Genomic DNA, 20,961 nt, shown 5'->3' with positions numbered 1-20,961 from the left:
ACGATATGTCCACCTCCTTTCCCATCCTTTCGCTCGCGTAAGTTTCCACTGCATTGAACCGTATGTACAGCGCGAAAGAGAGTTCGATAAAGCGTACGTACTTCTGAATCGATAAATTAAATTAACGTACGTGGGAATAACGCGAGACACATTAATATAGCCTCCCGTTACGCGGACAGAACAGAGCGGAGCTGTAGCTGGGTTTCGTTAATAAAAAAAGGCACTTATTGAGGCACTTATATAGCACGTATAAATTAAACTAAAACTTTCTACCGTAAAGTTTACACAACTTCATTGTCTAGCCTACAGGTAAAGGTAAGGGGGTTTTCGTCTCTGCGTTTGCGTTCGAATCAGGTTAGTACAGTGCATGAGTGCCAATGGGGAATACAGGACACATCAGCATCGTCATCGGCAAGATTTTGCATTCGACAGCACCTTATCGCGGGGGATATTAATCAATATTGGACGTTGCATACTTTGCAGCAGCATGTTGGTTTCCTTTTTTTTTTAGCAAGACAAAAATACACTGGAGCTGCACATGGAAGACTGCACATAAAAGTAAACGCTTATCTACATGCTATGTACATAAACCGACAGTTTCGCTACCGTAAACGAACGTTTGCGGGACCGTTTGCAAATATTCCTACCTATTAACGCACCTAATAAACAGAGCGTTCTGTGAGCATTGTACAATTCAGTTCCATAATTAAAGGCTAATTAATAGAATAGGTTCCTATCGAACTATGGAATGGATTCGATCCTGTGTTGGAAAAGGGTGTGCAAAGCAAACGGGCAGCACAAACTGCCGCCGCCATACACACAAGCATTCCGAGTGCCATTGAGAGAGTAACATTGGAAACATACAATGAAGTGAGTGTGAGAGAGAGAGAGCGCTTATCGCTTAAGGCACGCACATTTCGATGCGCCGTTAAAGATTGTACTTTTGTTGCGTAAATTTCTACGGAAGGAAGAAAAGCGTACATTTACAATACATCTTTCGTTTGTCCGATCCTAACAACAATATGCGAACTGGTGTAGCGGTGTGTTCCTTCCTTTGCTGGCAGGAGACACAATTTGAAAGCCTAACACTTCAACTCAACTCATTGCCCTCGTAAAGACTTTCGCAGTTTTCGATTAATCTCAAAATCGGTGTGATGTTGTAGGGAAACAGTGTATCGGCAACGAGCCGGCTGATCTGCAACCGCAAGCTAATCAACACGGTCATCACACTGTCCAGTATAACATTTGCGTTGGTGCCACCAGCAGCAGCAGCAGCGTTAGAATGATCCCCTCCATGACTCGAACCGCTCCCAACGCTCCCTCCCGGCACTAGCCCCGCATTGCTGCCGGTAGCCGCCCGTAACCGGTGCTGCAGCAACGTTGCCGCATTGCTGTAGCTATTGTGGCGGTAGTAGTTGTAGCAGCTCTGCGTAAACATTGCCCAGTTCTGCCGGATGTACTTCAGAAAGCGGAGCAAAAACAGCAGAAAGCACGTTTCCGGGCTGATCAGCAGATCGAGAAACAGGTGCGTAATGTTTGGTCCTAGGTTGGAGAACTCGATAAACGTGTACACTGGGTTGAGCATCGCGATCAGCTCCGGGAACGCATTGTTCCGGAAGGAGATGCCCGATGTCACGTCCAGCGTGCACACCATCGCCTCCACCAGATAGTCGTCCTGATCGTCGAACAGGTGTATCAGCACCTTGCTGAAGTGGCTCTCGGGATGAAACTCCAGCTGTGCCTTCAGAAACGTTTCCAGCTTCTTCACCACGTCCCGGATGCTGCGCTCGATCATCTGTATCTCCTGCATATCGAAGTCACTGCTATCTACGCTCGAATCACTGGAATCACACCGGATCTCCTTCACAATGACTGCGACCGCTTTCAACACCAGCAGCGCCATCTTCTGCAGCAATGTGCGATCGTAACACGTTTCGGGACTAGCTACCACCGGGGGTTGTTGGTGTGACGCACTCCCAACACCACTCACCGACTCATGCAATCGTGCTAGTCGCCTGTTCTGGTAGCGCACTATTTCACCCTGATATCCAAGGAATCCGAGATGGTTACTGTACGATGACTTGGGCATCTTGTCCAGTATCCGGTAGTCCTTTACCGACCGTACGATGTTGTGTGCCAAGCTGCCAACTTCCTCCGGGATAAGGTCCTGCAGTGCCAGTGTGCTGCCGTAACAAAGTGCCTCATTGAACAGTGTTAACATTTGCCGATAGATGACGGCATTCTTCGTGACGAGCAGCAGCAACTGGAAGCTATCCAGCTGGGAGTGGAATGGTTGCGTCTCCACCACCGAAAGGTTCGCCTTCACGCTGATAATACTTTCCCACAGCCTCAGAAACGTTAGGATGCAGGTTTCGGTCGCAACCATCACCGCCGGGTTCGAGCTGTTCGCTTGCGCTCGTATTAGCGAACTGATGTGTTTGACCAGCGCGGACCATTTGCCGCCGAGGATGTTGATCGTTTCGAACTTGATGCGTGTCGTGTCGAAGCTTTCCGAATCGGTCAGTGTGATGTACCGACAAGGTCCCGAACCTTCGCCTCCCGATAGCAGTTGGTGGGTAGTACTGATCGTACCGTGACTAGATGCCGCCGGTGGTTCCGATGCTTTGGTCGCCGAGGATAACGCCGTGCCGGATGTCGATGATGATGCGGTAGCGGACGATTCGTCTGACATTCCACCCGCTGAGTGAAAAATGTTTCTCGACGCACCCTCATCGTTCGCGTACTGGTGGGATGCGTAATGCGTTGCGAAGTAATTATCCGCAAGCGATGGTGCTCCGCCAACTGCACCTCCACCGGTAGCCGAACTCGATCCCCCTCCCGGGGAATGCCATTCACCCGGGCCTCCTCCACCAGCACCAACAGCAGCACCACCTGCCGCTTCCTCCTCTAGCGGATGTTCCGTTTCGTCCTTCCACTCGACAATTCGCTTGATCACTTCGAGGCTCGCGTTAATCTTTCGCACCGCATGCAGATCCAGATGTCCAAAGTCGAACAGATTCGCCACAATCTTCTCCAACCATCGGTCATCATCCGGGTCGTCCTTGACGATGATCAGAAACGAGGATAATATACGACCCGCCAAGTAACTGACGTACTTATTGTTGCAGCTGCACAACCCGATCAGCTCGTCGATGTCTAACGCTGGGAACCCGGCAAACGTGGGACTGTTGACCCGGTACATTCGCAGATGCGGATGCTGCAGGTGCGGATGATCATCACTGCGAATGAGATAGTTACAGAGTTCCATCACGCCCGCGCAGATGTTGCCCTTGATGTTCTGCTTCAAGTACGTATCGAACAGCAGCTGTACATTCGACAAGAACTTTAGCAAATGCTCGAACGGCCATTCGGACAGTGGTGGGGCAGTGTCCCCAATGCCATCCGATTGTACCACCGTGTGCGTGTAGATGCGATGCGCTTTAAACGACAGAAGGAGTACGCTGGAATCGATCGTACATAAGCATTGCCGACCGATCGCTTCCTGAAATACGGCATGATAATCTTCCGTGGATTGTTCTGCGTGTGCTACCAGCTTTGCGGAATGCTGCTGTTGTTCATCGTCGGACGAATGGTCCAACGAGGACGGAACTAACTTCGTCGAGGAGCAGGAAGGCGAGGATGAAAGCGACGTAGAGGATGAGCAGGCCGACGATGCGTTGGAAGAATTTCCGCTGGAACTCGCTGGTGTTGTACTGGTCGTCGGCATTCCATTAGCTCTCGTTTCGGGACTATTCCCCAAGCTACTTTGACCATGTTGAAGAGTGTTAACTGCTCCCGCGCTTACGATGCCTCCTGCTCCCCCATCTGTACTGCGGCCACGATCGTGCTCTATCCGCTGCCGCTTGATCACCGGTTGCTCATGTGACATTCGTTCTACTGTGCCACCATTCGATGTGGCTATACTTCCGATGCCTGCTCCTGTACCTCCACCAGCACTCCCGCCACCCGTCGATGAATTCGAACCGGATGATGAATGGTGGCCCGTGTCAGAGGGGCCATTTAGGTTGCTGTCCATAGTGCTGTCAGTATCAATACTGTCACCATTACCACTGTCGTGCCCGGGTACCAGACCCTTTACCGATTTACTTTCGTTCTGTAGCACCATCCGCGGAAAAGCAGCTACATTCGTTTGGAGATGTTTCTTGTTTTGTTACGTCGCGCTTATTATCGAAAATCGATAATTTCCTTTGATTTAGCGCGTCCTTCACCGTGTGAGCTTACGCGTAAGCGTTCTTCGATCTCGTTGGACTTTGTGCCAACTGGCGGCATGTGCAGCGTTTAGGGCGAGCGTATGCATGTCGAAAGGCCTAAAACGAAATGGAAATTAAAGTTGAATTAATAAACCGACCATAGCGATTCAAAGAGATTTGTCTTCGCTGCTATTTTCGAAGATCAAAGTTGTACATTTCTCATTCAAAGTGGTCATTTGCCAGAATATACTGGCTGTCAAGTTGTTGTAATATAAAACAATCTGATTCTGCTATTTAATACAACCTGTGCAATTTGAACAGAATAATCACATTCATGGAATATAAGCTACAGGATGTTGTCGAATGCTCAACGATATTAGAAAATTAGAAAACTACATTAGAAATTAATTCGTTGGAAATAAAATGAAGTTTCTATACTCATATAACAGCACTATATATAATCAATGGTTATTCGACATCTGAGGAGTTATATTAAAATAACCACCATCAATGGAAAAGTATTAAAGATTTATGCAAGCATTTACAATACTCCACATCGCAAGATGATCCACATTCGGGCAACCATTATTTCTCCACGTAACCCCCACGAACGAAAATCCTTTCGCGGTAGCGTTCGCGGGACAGAAAAGCAGAATTATAGCCCCAAGGTCGAATCAAGTGAGCTGAAGAAAGGCTGAAGATACAAGACAGAAACAAAAATGCGCGTTTGTGTGTATGACGAGAAGCGTGGTTGGCCATAAAAAAAAAACCTCCACACCACACACCCCACACTACCCCCCTGCCGACGGCACACGTTCCGCGCATATGAATGGAAGCATCTCTTCCCCACCCTTTAGAAGGATCCGGCACCATCTTCGTCGCGCATTCACCACACAGGAATGAATGTATTACGCGAAACACAAAAAGAGACAGACGAATACCGGGACCCGTCATAGAAGGTTCCGCGATTTAACAGCGCTTTCCCAATGGAATGGGAGAGAATAAAGGAAAAAAAGGTTATGCGCGCGCCCGCACAGTAAGCCACCAGGTTCGATTGCACGGGGCAACGGTTCCTCTCGAAACTCTCAGGGGGAAGGTGAGCTCTCGGGAAAGAAAATCGGGAGAATTTAGTACGGCCACACGGCGATCTCGGAAAGATCAGAGGAATGCCTTCATTTGGTGTTGTGTTGCGTGAATGCATACGCACGACCATATCCCATCTTCCGCGTCCACCAGCCCAGTTCCAGTTCGTCTCTTAATTCGTCCGTCCGCTTCTCTCCGTTTCCTACTCTGCTCCGCTTTTCCGCCTTTCCATACACGTACACAGGTTTAACGCGCATACAGACGCGTGCGCAAACACACGCGCGTCTGGATCCGGGCCAATATGCCCGGAAGTCATCAAAATTCCTTAGAACGATCCGTGTGTGCATTTGGGAAAGCCGATACCGATCAAGAAAAAGATCAATCTTCCGTCTCCAGTGCGAGGGATCCGGATGATCGAAAAATTTAACCATACAAAGTAGGCAGTGGACGCGCTCGTGGCTGACAGGTTGATCTAAATTCCATTCCATGAGTTATGCCTGGTGAACTATAGGTTTCGATATTGCGTTCCCGTAGGATGGAACCATGGTTCGATATTTCGAATTTTATTACAACCTACAACTATGGGACACTAAGTAAAGCTAAATTTAACAATCTCCCGAAAGGGATTGCCATACCTACCATCATAATGTATTCCATTCCATAAGCATCGATGTGAGCACACGGGGAAAAAGATTGAATGAATGAAAGCAAGCGGCGCTGCCTTTCGGCTTGCCTTCATAACGTTGCTAAACTATGCGATCAGCTATGCGACAATCACCAACACACTCGCAAACACACGCCAGCGCAACCGTTTTTGCTCTCGCTCTCTCTCCCTCTCTCTTTCGCTAATTTCCGTTTTACGATCGGTCGGTTTGCTTCGCACACCGATCTTGAACGCGTCGCACCAAACCTGCTGCTTCTTCTCTTCACTCTTTATCCATGCACGCACACACACTACTCTACCACATGCACGCACACCAACGCCAACAGCAACGCGCACCTCGCTGTGTGTGAGTGAATGTGTAAGTGTCAAAAAACAGTAGCACTTTCAAAATATTTCCCTTTTTTTGCATGGAACACGACGTACACGGCTTGCCGCGCAAGACTTTCGCACCGTTTTGCGTTCAACGCCAGCTGAAGATTATGTTTTCACCACGCGCAGCCCGAACAACACACAATTCCGGGCACGGGTTCTATCGGCCAGGATATTCTTCACTGCAATACTTCCCACTTGTTGCTTCGAATAGCTCGTGTACGGTTCTTCTGTACGGAAAACTATCACCATACCTCCGTTCGGCTACTGCGACACCTCCGGCAACAATGTCCACTTCCTGCTACACTTCATAATGCTATCGCTGGTACATTTGTCACCGCAAAACACCGTAAAATGCGACCAAATTGCGCACAAAAATCGAACGTAGCTGCCGTAGAAACAGAGGAACACACGCACGATTTTTTTCTAAGATGGCGGCTGTTTGGTGTCAAAACTGCTCTACTCACGCATTCGAGCTGCTCTTCTCGCTCGTGCTCACGTCGAGCAAACGTTTGACATTCGAGGAACGCACGTTAATCGATTAATTTCATCGGAAACTTTTGACACAGCCTGTGCCATGTGTCAAACTTTGCAGAGCGATAATACAAGGCAAAAACAAAAAAAAAAACACTCCGTTTGTGATTCATACGCTAGATAGAAATTCATCGAATGTCTGGAAAATCGTGAAACAAAAATGCATACGTACAGTGTACCGGTGGTGAAGCACGACATTCGCCATGAAGAAATGATCCTCGATGCAATTAACGCCTTCGAATTGCTCAACCATGTATACTCAAGCCCGTCGATTGCATTGCATTGGTTACGCAGTTCATTTACCTTGTTATTCTCCCTTTTCAGGTGGTGGAAGATGTTTTTGCAAAGATTAATGCACGGATCACACAAAACAAGACTCGCCTGAAAGCGCTGGATGTGCGCGTAGAAAAGGTGAACGCAGATGTGCGTAGGCTGCACGAAACCAAACAAGCGATCATCATTTACTCACCCAGCCGATACCCGGCAAGTGATATGGAATCGGTCATCGAGCCGACTTTCTCCACCAGCAATAGAATCTCTTTTTGGTGCACTCCGACCGCCCTGAAGGATAAACCCTACCAGCCCTCGCATTCGTTGCAGGAAAAGATACAATTCTATCACGTTAAATCGGCACGGGAAAGTGAACGCATTTTTCCGTTCGATTCTTCGGCTAACCGTGCTGGTAATTTGTGCGGACGAGAATTGGGACCATTTTTAGACACCTTGCTGCTGTTTAGCGAACCCACGTATGTGCAGGACTACAAGGGACAAGATTGGAAGAGATCGGTACGGAAAAATTCATCGCATGGTGGTGCGATACGCGAAGAAAGAGTACTTTCCTCATCGTCGCCCATTATTCGCCAACGAATGAAGAAGAAAAGCCAGGACATTTTCTACACGCCTTCGCTGAGCGATGCACCGAAGCTGGATGTACCGATCGATTTGCCAGATCTGCCGGGTATTGTGAGCAATATTAACTACGTTGGTAACAGCACACTGATCGCACCATCGCTCCAGTTGGCCGGAATTATCGAGCAGTTACCCTCCCTCGAGGATCTCACGAGTGCCATCGATGTGGCGGATCATTCCAAAGACAAGATAACCGATAGCTCATCTGTACCGTTGCCGTCATCAGCACCGCGTAGTTCATCGGAACCCGTGCCACCGCCACCAGCCATATCCATGGCTCCTCCTCCACCACCGCCACCACCTCCCCCTCCACCACCACCACCCCCAGTAATAGCGGTTACGGAACCAGCCCTCAATATCGAACCGGAAACGAAACTACCGTCAACGAAACAAAAAGAAGCACCTCCATCGTCGGGCGGTGACGCTCATTTCAACCTGATGGAAGCAATCCGACGTGCCGGTGGTGCGGAGAAAGCAAACCTGCGGCATAGCGAATCCTCCGGCCGGCGTGAAAACAACATCGCCGGTCGCAGCGAAACATCGGAACCGAAAAGCCTGATCGATGATCTGCACAACAAGCTGCAGATGCGCCGGAAGGGTATATCGGGCACACGCGAAGCTCAGGAACCGGGCAACGTGATAGATCGCCTGTCCGCGTTGATTCCACCACCGGCGCCGAAACTCGCCGCGGACGCATCGGCCAGCGAGAGCAACGAAGAAGACTGGGAGTAAGCGAAAAGTGTCCTTTGCGTTTATTATTATTACTCTACATTGTTACAAAGAATGTTTCACATTACCAAATGCGATAGAGAATCTTTGTTTGTTTTAGTAAATAAAGTGAAAACAAAACTCCATGTTGTTCCACCATAATGTATGTGGTTTGTGTTGTGGAGGAAACCCGTGAGGCATCTCCTGTTGCATCTCTCGCACCGGGGGTTAGATGGGTTTGATTTTGAAGTGCAGTCCAATCAATGAGAACACAAGACACTTTAGATCCTGCACGAGGTAGTAGAACCCGCGAAGTCCTTCCGGATCTTTGGACTGGTTTACGTCCACCAGCGAACCCGTTTTGGATGTGGTGAAAGAGATGTGCTCATCGCCTATCACTATTTCTAACTCCTGCAAAAGCCGAAAACACACAGCCAGTTAATGACCAAAACCAATTCCAACTCAAATCATCGTTACCTGTCGTCCTACTCGATCCGGCGGTGGCCACAGGGAATCATCTTCGGCCATAATTTCCGAATCCAGTATGATGCGCTTTAGTTCCTCCATTACCGCCTGATGCACGTACGCTTCCTTCCGGATCATGGTGTCGTTCTTGTAGTTGGAGTTGTTTGCATACCGCAGCTTACCATCCGGCCGGAACTCAAACTCCAGAAACTCATGCCCAAACTTGCCCTTGTGGCCAACGTAGTAACGCAAATAGAAATCTTCCGTGCTGGACATTTTCGGTCCGGGCTTTCTTTTCCTCGCGGCAAATGCCTTTTCGCTTTTTTTGCTTTCCTCTTCGGTTTATATCGAGCTTGGGAGGTTATGTCATTTGCAATGATTTGACAGCTAAAGGCAAGTTTACACGTTGCGTTAAAATGGCGGTTATCAAAGTAATACCGTACCCAGCTGACAGAGTACCGGAACACTATAAATAAGCCGTTAATAAGGTAATAACAAAGAATAAGTGTGTAAAGCGTTCTTACAACCATACAGGGATTACATTGTGCCACATTTCGATCTTCGAAGATACATGTTAGCATTATTTGGTGTCAGATTCAACTACTTGCTTTATTTATTGTTTGTTTAATGAGCTTCTTCGTGTAGCATGTATCAGAGGTTTACATACATATTGCTTTCTACTTAAAATCTCTAATTAAATAGCTCTACACCAACGATAACTCGCCTGATTGTTTCGCGTTGGATAAGAAAACTGCGTCCAATAATATGCTGCCATTCGTACCCGGTAATTGTTAAGTTCGTGTTTAAGATGTAATAACTGGCGTCGTGTGTTATGTGCACAGTTACTCGAATACCGTATCTTCTTAACAAATAACTTAACGCGAAATAGTACGTTGTAAATTGTTTACACAAACAACATTGCTTCCGTTATTAGCAAAAACAGGTATAAACAGCTCTTTCGCTTAATGCTTTTCTGTTAACTTTGCTGTAGTCGTTCTTATTATCTGCTATCGCTAAAAGGAGTGGTTAATTACCAAATATTGAGGGTTTACTATCACTAGCACTACAGGGATAATTCTTCTATGCTACTACATAACATAAACAAATATAAAATGCAACTAGAACTAGTTGGGTACGGGAACGCAACGTTCCCTTTGTTTTCTCTCTCTCGCTCTTTCTCTCTCTTTCTAACGTACAATAAAAATTGGGAGGCACTTGATTTGATTTTGACATCCGCTTATGGTTTCACGTTTTCAGTTCTAGTTCGTGATATTTCGGGTTGCAATTTTGTTGCATCTACTTCACTATATACATCGAACTGGCGGGAGTGGTAAGGCTGAGCAAATTACAAACAGTTAGTAAATAAATTGTAATTTAACAAAAAAATGGTTGGCCTCAAACAGACCAACTATACCGGGAAGCCTTTGTTCTCTCTGCATAACAAAATGTGGCTGAGGTGCTTAGTAAGGTAATGTTTTAGACATGCGAAAGGTCGTTGAGTAAAATACTTATAACGCTTCTATGTACAACTTTTACAACCTAATACAACAACTATATCCGTCTAATTAAGTTTTCTTTGAGACACACAAGGTACACATACGCTTATCGCTTCTAGAATCTGGCTGCACGTTTCGCATTGGCTATACCTGTTTAAATATACTGTTTTTTTCTTGTTTTCACTTTGAATCGATCGATTCTTCGATATGAGCTTTATCAAGTACATTATTAGCAAGTAGATATGGACAAGTTTAATATATATTTTTTTGCATGCAACCGTCTGCATATAAATACGTACGCATCCGAACAGCTAGATCATAATCACGCATAAATGCAACCGGTATCAAACAACTATCATCGCACATCGCAGTAAATTGTTTCCTATAAAACGTTTCGCCTAAGTACGTTCCTAGCGTGTACATACAAAATTTGCAGCAAAATGCACACTTTTGTGTTGTGTTTTTGTTCTTGTACAAACGTTTCTTCGAACAGGTGTATATATTGAGCTCACGGTCTAATCGTTTCATTGGTTTTTGTTAACAATCGCACTATTTTGTTTAAAAAAAGTGGTGTAAGGCAAGATTTTTTTCACAGGATGGATTGCATTGTTTTTCGCTCTCGTTTCTAACAGAGTACATCGGTTGCCTCCAGGCTTTTCCTTTTCCGAGGAGTGTTTTGAACGCCTAGTCGTTAAATGAGCAGTTTCCAAACATGAGGCCTTTTGGGAGGCGCTGTAGCTATAACACGAGAAGGCTAATCTTATCTTAAATTGGTAGGTAGGACCCAAAAAAAAAATAATAAAATTGTCATGTTTTGTCGAAACAAAACGGTAAGAGTTGTATTTATATATATGAATCATTTAAAAGTGGAAGACAAATGTGGGGATTAAACGACAGGGTTTCTCGCGCTATTTGTAAATGACGCTTTAACTTTAGAAATGGAGCCTGGGGATTTTTTTTTCGAGATCTAGATTACATTAGGGATTTTTGAACGGCAAACTATGGATGTCTAGACTTTCCTGAACCTAGATTGGCTAGATTTTCTCAAACTAGAGATAAATTGGTGACAAGTGGTATATCACACGATAGTACTGGTACCAAAATCCAGGCAGCGCTCTGCAAGCAGCCAGGCAAACACGACAAATAACTCTATTGGATGAGTACTCTTATCGATAGTCGTGTCGAAACTGCTAAAAGAAAATCAAAGCAAACACCGATTTGTTCTATGCCAAGGAGTACATTTTTTCAAGGTGAAAATGTAACATTCCATACAGAATCAATCTGTCTGGTACTATTGCGTGTTTGTTTGACAAGTTGAATCCGAGGATTAAATTTTTCTGTAGAGAATTTTTAAAATGTCATGTTTACACTTCTTCAAAAACGTTAGCTAATTGAACATCGTTAGTATTACCCCATAAATGTCCAATTGTCAGGATCCAAATGATCTTTTGCACGAATGCAAAACTCTTGCATGACCTGTCATCCCGCATCGTGGCACTATGACACATTGCATTGCTGCATGCATTGGTACGTATTTTTCAGGCAACCGTAAAACTGTGCTGTAAAACTAAACGGGCGAAACTATAACAGCACAAAACAATAGAATCGATGAGATAATTTTGCAACAATTTCCCACAGAGTGGAGCGCGCAGCACATGTAGCAAGATGGAAGGTTCAAGTAATGTGAGGCAAATTTCATAACACATGCTATCGAAAGCTACGTAAAAGAAACCGGTGCGCCACGCATACGGTGTGTAAGTAACGTTAGTCAATGACACACAACTTGGTAACCGATGCAGGTAGGTAGTTGCGTTAAAATAATTGTCTTGTGATTTCACCCAGTTTTTGAACCGTTACACATTTCTGGGACAAATTGGATGTCAGTTAAAAAATGACTTAATTAAGGTTTCGCATTCGTCATTAGAGTTGAGGGCAAATAAATCGATACTTAATCGGTAGCACAACACCACACTGTGACGTCTATGACTTTGGTTAATGTTTGTCGTGGACGAGCAGTGCATTACTTCTCATCCATCGGATCCGGCGACTGGGTAAGCGTACGATGCCGCTCGGCCAGCTGCTGCTGCAGCCGTATCCTCAATCAGGAAATTATTGCCGGATAGCGGTTGATAGTTGGTCCATTGCTACCGCTCACGGTGCTGTTGCTGCTCACGTACAGATCCGTGTTGGAGCTAAGCATTGGACCGCCACCGCCTCCATTGATATTTCCACTGATTCCGTTCGGGACGGACGTTGGGACGCTCGGTTGAATGAGAGATCCGATGGCCGGATGCATGATACCATCGCGCGGACTATCGATCGTTAGCTTCACCTGCAAACCGGACTCCTTGATCAGGTTGACCACATCGCTATGGCTCATGCCGGTAATGTCGATCGAGTTTACCGCAATAATACGATCGCCTATTTTCAGCTCACCGCACCGCTCGGCCGGACTACCCGGAATGAGATCACCGATGGATGAGCCCAAAAATTGGCCCGATGACGAGATGATGACGAACCCGAATCCTTCGTTTTCTTTTCGCGTCACAAGAACATTATAAGGGTAGCGAGGATTCGGTGGCAAAGGTGGAGGCGGTGGGACCATTGGTTTCGAGAGTTGTCGCCTCCGTAAAATCATCGTCACCTGTCCCCGGAGACCCGCTTCACCCATCAACTGCACTACACGATGATGAGAGGCATTTTCCTACAAAAAAGCAAAAAAAAAAACAAATCGATTAATGACAACGAAATGCTATTTCATTGTTCTTACTCTGGTGGACGTTTTGGATAGTTGGAGCCATTTCTGGATTCTTTTCATGTTGCATTGGAGTGTGTTGAGGTAGATATAAGAAATGTTAGATAAAGCTTAGAACCGAATTAACTTTCTTTTGAGCAAGATCCATAAAATACGATGAACTACAAGATCTATCTGGATTGTAGTTCTATTTGAACAACAACCAGAAATGGTTTTAACTTTGCGATCGAATTGAATTAATTTTTTCTATAATCGTTTTAGCGAATATTAAAATTACTCGATAAAATAACAGTTATTTACGAGTAATTTGAAAATATTTGTCTGGCTGACAGTCCTTATATATAAGCATTATATATAAAAGTATCATATACTTCTCTGCCAGATAAAACCATAAACCCAGTAAAAGTGCATTGATACCACATATACCTCTTCATATCATTTACTTCATCGTGAAAACAATCTAGAAATGATTCCAACGGTACAAATTTAACTAGCAAACCCTGCAATACATCACCGCCTGCTACATCACGCTCACTTACCACATTAACTCCATTAATGTTCAGTATCTCGTCACCGGTAGCGATTCGTGTATCCTTGTCCGCGGCACCACCAGGCACAATATGGCCCACCGTTACCTGGGAGCCTTCTTCCGTGCCGCCTACGATGCGGAAGCCAAACCCAAGCGCTTGCCGTTCGAGCGTCACCTCCGTCAGGCTGTACTCATCGAGCCCATGATGGACAGCACCGTACCCATTATTCCCACCCATTCCCGGACCGCCGTAAATGTTGTGATGCGGATGTTGCGATGGCGAGTGCTGCTGCTGCTGTTGCTGGCCGGGACCCGCCATCTTCCAACTGTTGCCGGGTGCCGGGTTGCCGTAGAAATGGGAGGTCATTGGTGGTTGCTGCTGTGTGTCGTACAGCGACATCCCGTTTCCACCGCCAGGCGACTGTTGCAGATGATGCATGGGAGGGTGTGGTGGACCACCCTGTTGCTGCAGGGGATGGTGATGAGGAAGGTAAAGGTTGTCATACTGTGGAATCGGACCGACCGGTGGACCGGGATTGCCCGTCTGTTGCATCGATCGTTTCCGATCCATCAGATAATCGTTCAACCGCTTGCCGATGTTGTCACTCATCTGTGGCGGAAGGCTGTACGTTCCGTGCGGCGAGGGATTCATCTGGTGTATCTGCTGGGCGGAAAACTGGCGATTCATGAGATGTTGGTGCTGTTGCTGGATGTGATGCTGTTGCTGCTGCTGCTGCTGCTGTTGACGGAAGTCTTGGCAATCATAGCAGAAGCAGTTATCGTGGTGATATGGCCCTTGTCCAAGCGGTGGTACCGGCGGTGGAGGAACAAGCGGTGGTGAGTATAGCTGATTGTAACCACCACCTGGTGGACCATTCAAACCACCACCTCCCGGTCCACCCATGGCATTGGTTTGATGGAACCCGCCAGTCTGATACTGATGGTTTCCCGGCTGTCCATGGTTGTGGTAAATGGCCGTATCACTCGTACTGTTGTTCGAGCTTCCGATCGTTAGCTCGCCTAAGCGATCCGCCAGATTCGGGAGCTTCATGTGCCCCGGATGCTGGAGATGATGCTGAAACTGATCGTCCCCATGTAGCTGATGGTGATGGTGATGGTACAGACCAATATCGTTCGCTATGGAATCGTTATCGTGTGTGCTACTGTTAGATTTCATATTCAGCTCCAACTTGGAATCGGACACACTCTTACCACCAGCACCGTCCAACTCAATCTCTTCCGCATTCAGCTCGACCAAAGGCAACGAGGGCGTCTTGGCACGGGCGCGTGTATCAACGAGCGGTGTTTTTGGCCGTGTGGGTAAAATTTCCTTCGTCTGCGTGCTGTAAAGATCAGCGGTCGGTGTTTTGCTGCGAAACAAATTTCCCGGACCGTCCTTTTTCAACATTCCACCGTTACCACCGAATTTTGCCATCTCTATACTCTTCCGCAACTTGTTCGTCAGTTTGCTGCTTGCGGGTAACGAAGAAGAGGATACTGCTCCGGGACCAACCAGCATACCACCGGCAGCACCAGGTCCACGTTGAACTTTCAGTGTGGTTTCGATGTTCTTCGGACAATCCTTCAGCACCTGCACTACTTCATTGTGACTCATGTCCTTCACAGGGATCGAGTTAATGCTCAACAGCACGTCACCTTCCTGGAGGTTCTTGCAACACTGTCGATCCAGGATTTTTTTCACTCGCTGCCCGTACGAACTGTCCGTGATGGTAAACCCAAATCCATTATCACTCTTCACAATGTTAATGTGCAGTATCTCCGGCATTAGATCGTACGGTTTGCCCTTGTTGTAATGCTGCTGGTACGACAGAGTATCGTTGAAGTAAACATCACCCCCGTTGGACGTGATTGTTGGCCCATTACCATGCATCGCGGACGATTGTAGTTTTGCCAATGGATTCTTATGCTGCACATCCGAACCCGCCGATGAGTGATCCACCATAAAGCCACCGTTTTCCAGAAACTTCAACTCACCGTCCGCTATCACGGCTCCACCATTCTGTACCAAACCATCGACCGCTATCGTCGTCACCACTTCCGTGTTGGGATCGTTAGGATCGAACGGTAGCGGGTAGCCCCGACATATATCCAGGTGTACCTCTTCGCCGGGCAATATTGACTGAAAAATGTTCACCATCTCGTGATGCGTAAAGCCTAGCACGCAAATATCGTTCACGTACACCAGCACATCGCCCATCTTCAGCTGACCGTCCATCCAAGCCGGCCCGTTCGGTACGATCGATTTGATCTGCAGAAACTCCTCCACATTGTCATCACCGCCGACGATCGTGAACCCCAAGCCGCGGATGGATTTTACCAGCGTCGTCATTAATCGCTCCCCACGCAGAGTGGCTGGGTTCTTGGTGAAATGATTCACACGTCCACCAACACCACCAGTTGCTCCAACGCTGCCGTTCGGTCCCAGCTGTCCGCCAGCGTCAAGTGCACCGGGTCCATTCCCATCCACCGTGAGCATCGTCGAAGAGCTGCCGCGTTCCTGCATACGTTTTGCCTGCAGGACTGGGTTCTCGTACTGTGTCTTTCGGTTGACGTGATCGATGTAGTACGTGCCATAGTGTGGATCGCATATCTTTTCCCATCCGTACGGCAATTCGTCGTCTTGACAGTCTTCGAGAGATTTTTTCTGAAACTTGGACAGCCGTGGATCCAACCAGTGTGACGTTCCGGTGTTGTGACTGTAACGGGAACGGAGTGCACAGGAAGACAAAAATAGTAAATCTCACGTTTTGTTTGTCAATTAGGCAAAGACGACATCAACAACAAATAAAGTTGTCTGCATATAGCGCTAAACATGCTCTATTTTTTTCCAAACACTAGAACTACCAGAGTAGCCATTTTGACTGGCAAAGGTTTCTTTAAATCACATTAATTTTGGGGGTTTAACAATCCCACAGTTATTAAGGGGAGATATGTACTCAGAAACTCAACAGAGGGTGAGTTTTGGGGCATTTTTGGGGAACCCTAATTCTTTGAAATTAGTGTTGGTAGAATCTGATTCAGATTCATGAATATGAATGCATCTTTGGACCGAATGATTGAATCTGAATCTATATTTTACAGAATCATGAATTCTCAAAGATTCATGAATCTTTAAAAATGCATGAATTATTTGTGAGTCGACTTATGATTTGAAAGACTCTTCACTAAAGATGCATACGCATGACTCTTCATTGAACCATTAATAAAAAAAAACATAAAAACCACTACTACTAATAAAAAACTAAATACGCAGTAAAACACTTGGTAGTTCTAGTGTAAATAACAACAATTTGGATATTTCTCTTGCAAGCTGCAGAAACAATGACGCTTCCTTTTTGGGGTAGTAAATGAGTCAGATTCTTTGTGCGTCACGACATGAATTTGCAACCAGACGGCCTTTGTTTGGATCTCTCTGTTTTTTCTCGTAAGCATAAAAAATAGAGAGAGGAAGAGGGGAAGAGAGTGGGAGAGAGAGAGAGAGAAGCTTTCGTTCTATTTCTACAATAAATAATTTGCCTAAAACAGATAAGAAAATGTAACTTCACACAAATGTTAAAATCATACAACTTACTCAATGAAATAAACCTCGCCACTGTCCGTGTACGCTTTCTCCCACTTTGGTGGCAACGGACCCAATTCATCCTCATCCTCCAGGTGATGTGAAGAAAGGTCCGTTTTTTGGTCGTAGAAGCTACCCGTTTCACTGTCACCCGTTGCTATCGAAACGCTACCATCGTTGCTTTGCTGCGGCATCGGAAGATGATGATGGTGATGGTGGTTATGCTGCTGCTGCTGCTGTTGATGAAGGTGTTGATTATGATGGTGTGGATGTGGTGGCAAATTGTTGTTGTTGTTGTTGTTGTTGCCACCATTGGATGGTGGTCCACCGGCAGATCCCGTCAAACCGTTCAATACCAACGATTGACCATTGTTGTTCCCTTCGAGGGAGGTGGCACTGGGCACACCAGTTCCACCCGGTGCATTGTTATCATTGCTAACGCCCCCTTGTGGGGCGTCCTTGCCGGAGTCAGATTTCACACCCATGCCGTTGCCACCGATGGGACCCGATTGACTCATTACGTTTCACTTCCGTGCGGGTGGATGGACACACAATGCGGAATGCGTCCAGCTTGCCAGCGTAATCACAACCCCCTCACGCCCGGGGTAATGCAACGAACGGGGAAACAATCACGTGTTTTAGAAGATTACAATAATTCTATGCACGAGCACACCTAGAACAGCTAATTGCCTAGTACACTGGGGAGGTTTCACTGAATCTGGAGTATCACGGAGAGAAAAGAATAACACCGTTTGATGAAAACTGTTGCACAAGAGTAAAATATGGTTTTGTTTTTCTTTGTGTAACCTATCAAACACTCTGACCCAGAGGAAGCATCCCGCGCAAGGGCATTTGGAACACGGGGCACACGATCAGTTTAGGTGTGTGACGGTCGATGGCCAAAAATATACACTTTCACCAGTGAGCTCACACACGCGCACGCACACTCAAAACCATTCCAGGGTTGGGGGAAGTCTCACTGGCCTTTTTTGTACCGTCAAATGTTCGGATGGAAGCCTCTGCTTCACCTTGATTGGTGATGATCGACCGATCGTTCGCTGGAGGTCACCCGTTCACTAAAACCACACCTGTCACTCGCGTCGGCCATCACTAAACGACGAGAAAAAGCGAGAGCACGACACACACACACACGCACGCGAGATGCACTATTTTCCAACTTGGAAATGTGACGTGAATCACAAGTGGAGAGAAACTTCAAACTTGATGCATAGTGCATCCACGTGTGGGGACACAACTGCGAATCAACGCGCTGCGGTGCTAGGTAAACACAGACACGAAACAGTCGCCGTATGACCGGTTGATGACGTTGCCTTATGAACCAGCAAATTCCTTTCTCTGGTACGATCGAAGCTGGCGGCGGTATATCATCATCAACCGCCGTTGCACGTTTCTACCTTTTACTAATGCGCGGTGTTGTATAAAAGCTATGAATCACCACCGGCTGGATGTATTTTTCTTCTTCCTTTCTTCTTTCTCTTCTTTCTGATTCACACATTACAGACGATCGTCGAAGCACTGTGCACGGAATTTAATACATGCTCACTGGTCATTCTGTGATTTTGCAAACGGACGATGAGATCCCGCTCGTGCAGGAGTGTGGGCTAACACTGGAAAAGCAAAAGGCACACGCGAATGGAATGTGACCCGCGTTTTTTTTTTTTGTTGTTGTTTTGTTCCACCACAACCCTGCACAAGGGTTTCACCCCCACAGTGGTTCGCAATTTATGTGTTTTTGGTCACCACCCGTCACTAATACACGGTTCGGAGTTCATTCCACACTGTTCCACACACGGTTTTCACTGGACTGGTGGAGTATGTTTTGTGATATTGTTTTTAAGCTGCTAACCCTTCACCGGAAATACCTTTACACGCACGCAATAAAAACTCACTTTTACCTGTGTGTGTGGCTTTGTTAAAAACAAAGAAAAAATATTTACAGTAGACTGTTTAAAATACATTGTGGCGAGCTACGAGTATAATTTGTGACATTTGCTCGTGTGTCAAATTGCTCGCGTATCTCAAACTATTTTTTCCATTGAAGCTCATTGAATGGAGGAAAATGAATTCAAAAGTAGAGTATCTATAAACAACAAATAATTTATCATAAAAAAATTATTTCAAAGAACAAGAGAATGGAGATTATATTCATAAGATCCCCTTATAGTCTGTATAACTTGTAGAAATAACCTTCTTCATCTCTGACCCATCTTCAAAGCTGATATGATCCTTCTGTGTAGATATAGATCTTGTTACTACTCGGCTGTCAGCTCCTGACACTATTCATTGAAAAGTTCGACCACAACTCACTCGTCCATCTCCAGACCCATGATTTCTCACAGGGATACAAGCTCTTCTACCATTGAATATAGATTTTGTACCTCATCGGTAGTCAGCTTCTGAGATTGTTCCTCGAAGAGTAAGATCACATCGCTGGGTACTTTCAGCTACAACTTCAGGGAATTGCTTCTTTGATGCTTCGGTAAAGATTCTCGTAGTAAAACCTAACCAGGATTTATCGAGCAATATTTAGGCAATGCCACGATGTTAAAAAGATCCTTTCAGAACTCTCGAAAGGAAGAGATATTTATCAGTAAACCAAAATATAGTTCGACAGGTTATATTTCCAAGCAATCGTGCATAATGCCTGTGTAATCATTGCACGCCTTCAAAGTTAAAAAAAAACTACATTAATCGATAAATCGTGCTACAAAAATATTAAACTATTGAATTAAACAAAATGTAGCGTAGTGTATTGCTGGCCTGGTAGTGCATTGGTAGCGGCGCCGGTGTTCAGGACCGGTCCAAAATCCCATCCGGACCAATGCTGCGTACACAGGACTGACTTTCCGACACGAAAATGACAGGAAAAGAAATGCCAGGATTAGACCACTTGAGGTTGTTGTGCCGATGAAGAAGCGAACAATTTTTTTTGTTTCAATAATAAATTTCAACAATTGTTACTAGCACTGTTTAAAATATTATCAAATTTGTTTTCGTGACCGGTTCTTTAAATATCCGCGCCGCCGAACGTTACAAAATGGAGTGAAATGAACGGTGTAGCATTTAAATTGGAACGCTCTTCTCCCTCTCACTCGCACACACACACTCTCCACTGCCCATCATCATTCACCTGTTGGTCCCTTTATGTCAGCCCGGTTTTTGAGCATAAAAATCGGTCACCGAACACATATCGTCCACCAACCGAATTGGTAGGGTCATTTCAACGGGAAAACACAAGCGAGGGGGAAAAGAAAGAAAGAAAAAAATACACACACACACGATAAGGGTCGGCTCTACACGGTGCTCTTTAACTTTCTTTTCATTCATTCTTCAATGGTCACATATTTTCCTGAGCAAAAGATAGGGTAGGAGGGATGGCCAAGAGAGCTATCTTTGGCGAAAAATCAACCAGCTAAAGAAAATTTTGTCCGCGCGAATCATCACCGGTCCTGCCTACTGTCCCGGAGTAGAGCAGATCGTTCCCGATGCTCCTGCTGCTACTGGTGCGAGCGCGATGGCAAGCAAGCGAAACGCGGTAGAATGAGCGAAGTGGCGAAAGTTGCATAATAAACATGTCATTACACTTCTATCATTTATCTCCCATTGCCCCTTTTCGCTCGATTCCGTATGCTACTTC

General features: G+C 46.0%; 4 protein-coding genes across 4 annotated transcripts; 1 reads left to right on the top strand and 3 right to left on the bottom strand.

Moving 5' to 3' along the window:
• Positions 1-1,090: 1,090 nt before the first annotated feature.
• LOC128707688 (protein lines) lies at positions 1,091-4,126 on the bottom strand. Its single transcript, XM_053802645.1, has one exon. The coding sequence runs from the start codon at positions 4,124-4,126 to the stop codon at positions 1,091-1,093; it is 3,036 nt and encodes a 1,011-aa protein (XP_053658620.1).
• Positions 4,127-7,021: 2,895 nt separating this feature from the next.
• Positions 7,022-8,502, top strand: LOC128708619 (WASH complex subunit 1-like). Its single transcript, XM_053803598.1, has 2 exons — positions 7,022-7,114; positions 7,186-8,502. Exons 1-2 carry the CDS (start codon positions 7,022-7,024, stop codon positions 8,500-8,502), a joined length of 1,410 nt encoding a protein of 469 aa, XP_053659573.1.
• A 204-nt stretch (positions 8,503-8,706) lies between these two features.
• On the bottom strand, positions 8,707-9,219 carry LOC128709626 (protein mago nashi). The gene is made up of 2 exons (XM_053804630.1): positions 8,956-9,219; positions 8,707-8,889 (listed from the first exon to the last, which is right to left on the bottom strand). The coding sequence occupies exons 1-2, from the start codon at positions 9,217-9,219 to the stop codon at positions 8,707-8,709; spliced, it is 447 nt and encodes a 148-aa protein (XP_053660605.1).
• A 3,321-nt stretch (positions 9,220-12,540) lies between these two features.
• LOC128707228 (membrane-associated guanylate kinase, WW and PDZ domain-containing protein 2) lies at positions 12,541-17,821 on the bottom strand. Its single transcript, XM_053802177.1, has 3 exons — positions 17,316-17,821; positions 13,734-16,440; positions 12,541-13,143 (listed from the first exon to the last, which is right to left on the bottom strand). The coding sequence occupies exons 1-3, from the start codon at positions 17,819-17,821 to the stop codon at positions 12,541-12,543; spliced, it is 3,816 nt and encodes a 1,271-aa protein (XP_053658152.1).
• Positions 17,822-20,961: the final 3,140 nt, after the last annotated feature.

The sequence above is a fragment of the Anopheles marshallii genome, chromosome 2, assembly GCF_943734725.1.
Source record: "Anopheles marshallii chromosome 2, idAnoMarsDA_429_01, whole genome shotgun sequence".
NCBI classification, from domain to species: Eukaryota; Metazoa; Arthropoda; class Insecta; order Diptera; family Culicidae; genus Anopheles; species Anopheles marshallii.
This window is presented reverse-complemented; position numbering and strand designations above follow the sequence as displayed.